We start from the raw sequence: 2,119 nt of genomic DNA on the forward strand, positions 1-2,119 counted from the left end.
AGCTAGCTAGCTAGTGAATAGTTGGCTAGCTGGCCAGCTAGCTAGTTAGCTAGCCACGCCTTTGCAGCCCGGTACGAGCCACCAAACAAAGGCTGGAGGGTGCAGCAAAAATAAAACAAAACGAATACAGCAAATGGAATAAAGAAATAAACAAACAGACAGAGGAATAAAATAAATGAAACAATCAAATAGTTGAATAATAAATCAAACAAATATTAATCATTTAAAACGAATGAAACAGACAAACTCCACCCACCCGAGCTCGCGCTGAGGAAACTCCAGGAGGGCCCCGAAGCCCCTGCAGAGGCAAGCAGCAGCAGCAGCGGCAGCAGCAGTAGCAGCAGCAGCAACAGCAGCAGCAACAACAACAAAGCAAGATCAAGTCCGCTGTTGCAAACGCAACCGCAGCAGCAGCAACAGCAGCAGCAACTGCAGCAGGGCGGGCAGAAGACGCAGCAGCGGCAGCGTGAGCAGTAACAGCAGGGACAGCGCTGACAAGCAGCAGCAACTCCAGCAGCAGCAGCAGCAGCAGCAGCAGCAAAACGCACCGCCCTGTCAGTCCCTGAAAGGGTGCACTGCACCTCGGCGTCGCAGTGCGGAGACTGGAAGTACAGCAGCAGCAGCAGCAGCAGCAGCAAAAGCAACGCAAATGGTGACACGCAGCAGCAGAAGCAAGCAAGGGCAGCAGCAGCAACACGGACCCATGCAGCCAGAGGAGTCAAAGCCGTACAACCCAGCCAACTCTCAACGCCAGACCCTTAATCGTGTGGCCCAAACCCTAAACCCTAAACCCTAAACCCTAGTCTCGAATCGCACGCAACTTCCAGATGGAAAGAGTTCACCAGCAGGAGCAGCAAGCAACGCCCAGAAGTCTCCAGAAGCAGCAAAAAAACTACAGGCTGCTACACCAGGAGCAGCAACAGCAACAGCAACAGCAGCAGCAACAGCAGCAACAACAACAGTAGCAGCAGCAACAGCAGCAGCAACCGCAGCAGCAGCAGGGAAACTACCTCCTCTCGCGTCCTCTGTTGCTGTTTCTTGATCTCTGTTAGTGACCGCGGGGACCTGCCCTCTGCCTTCGCCTAGGGCCCAGCAGCAAAAGAACGCCTGTTTAGGGCTTAGGGTTCAGGAACTAGGGTTTAGGACTGAGGGTTTAGGGTTTAGGGTTTAGGGTTTAGGGTTTAGGGTTTACTGCCTTGCACTCTTCTTCTCTGCAGATGGAGTCTGTGCGTATCTCGGTGAGCTGTTTGGCACACAGCGTCGCCACCGTGGCTTTGAGAGGCCCCTCATCCCCTAGCCCCTTCTGCAGCACCGAACCCTAAACCCTAAACCCTAAACCCTAAACCCTAAACCCTAAACCGTGAGCCCTAGGCCCTACACTCTACACTAAAACGGTAGAACCTGAGCGCTAAGCCCTTAGCCCTAGACGTACGGCTAACGTCTTCACACCAAAGCCGCAAACCCCAAACCCTGAACCCCAAACCCTAAACCCTACGCCCTGCTGCGCATCAGCTCACCAGCTGAGTCCCCACAGTCCCCGCCATGGCCCATTGCTGCGCTGCTGCTGCTGAAGCGTCCCCCAGTACAGAGTCTTCAGACTGCAGCTCTGTTGCTGCTGCTGTTGCTGCTGCTGCTGCTGCTGTCGCTGCTGCTGCTGCTGCCGTGGATGTTGCTCCTGCTGCAGCAGCCGCAAAGTCGTGGCCTTGCCGCAGAACGACCCGTCTGCAGCAGCAGACGCCAGGAACCGTAAACCGTAAACCCTAAACCGTTAACCCCAGAAACTGCGGCCTAAACCCTAAACCCTAAACCCTAGACTCGACATCTTCGACCCTAAACCCTAAAATGCAGTGCGCTTGCGTGGAAACGCCTTGAAGCAGCCAGTGCTGCGCTTTTCGCCGTACGCGCGAAACCCCACAAGCTAAACCCTAAACGCTAAACCCTAAACCCCACACTCCAAAAGCTAAACCCTAGACCCTAGGCCTTAGAAGTCGCTGCAGCATTAGAACCTACACTCCCACCTGATGCTTTTCCCGTCTCCTCTCGTTTGTTCAATCAGAGCAAGGCCTACGCGTCCCCGCAGCGCAGACCGTAAACCCTAAACCCTAAACCCTAAACCCTA

General features: G+C 54.5%; 1 protein-coding gene across 1 annotated transcript in view; it reads right to left on the reverse strand.

Annotated features, from left to right (window-relative positions):
- Positions 1–718: 718 nt before the first annotated feature.
- The window catches only part of ETH_00019670 (uncharacterized protein), a gene marked incomplete at both ends in the record, with an annotated part of 11,194 nt that continues 9,793 nt past the window's right edge, over positions 719–2,119 (reverse strand). Inside the window, 3 exons of the mRNA XM_013375794.1 lie at positions 719–778; positions 1,193–1,303; positions 1,518–1,722. Coding sequence (XP_013231248.1) covers positions 719–778; positions 1,193–1,303; positions 1,518–1,722 — 376 coding nt within the window. The remainder of the gene's footprint in view (positions 779–1,192; positions 1,304–1,517; positions 1,723–2,119) is intronic.

The sequence above is a fragment of the Eimeria tenella genome, genomic scaffold (assembly GCF_000499545.2).
Source record: "Eimeria tenella Houghton genomic scaffold, Eth_scaff3, whole genome shotgun sequence".
NCBI classification, from domain to species: Eukaryota; Apicomplexa; class Conoidasida; order Eucoccidiorida; family Eimeriidae; genus Eimeria; species Eimeria tenella.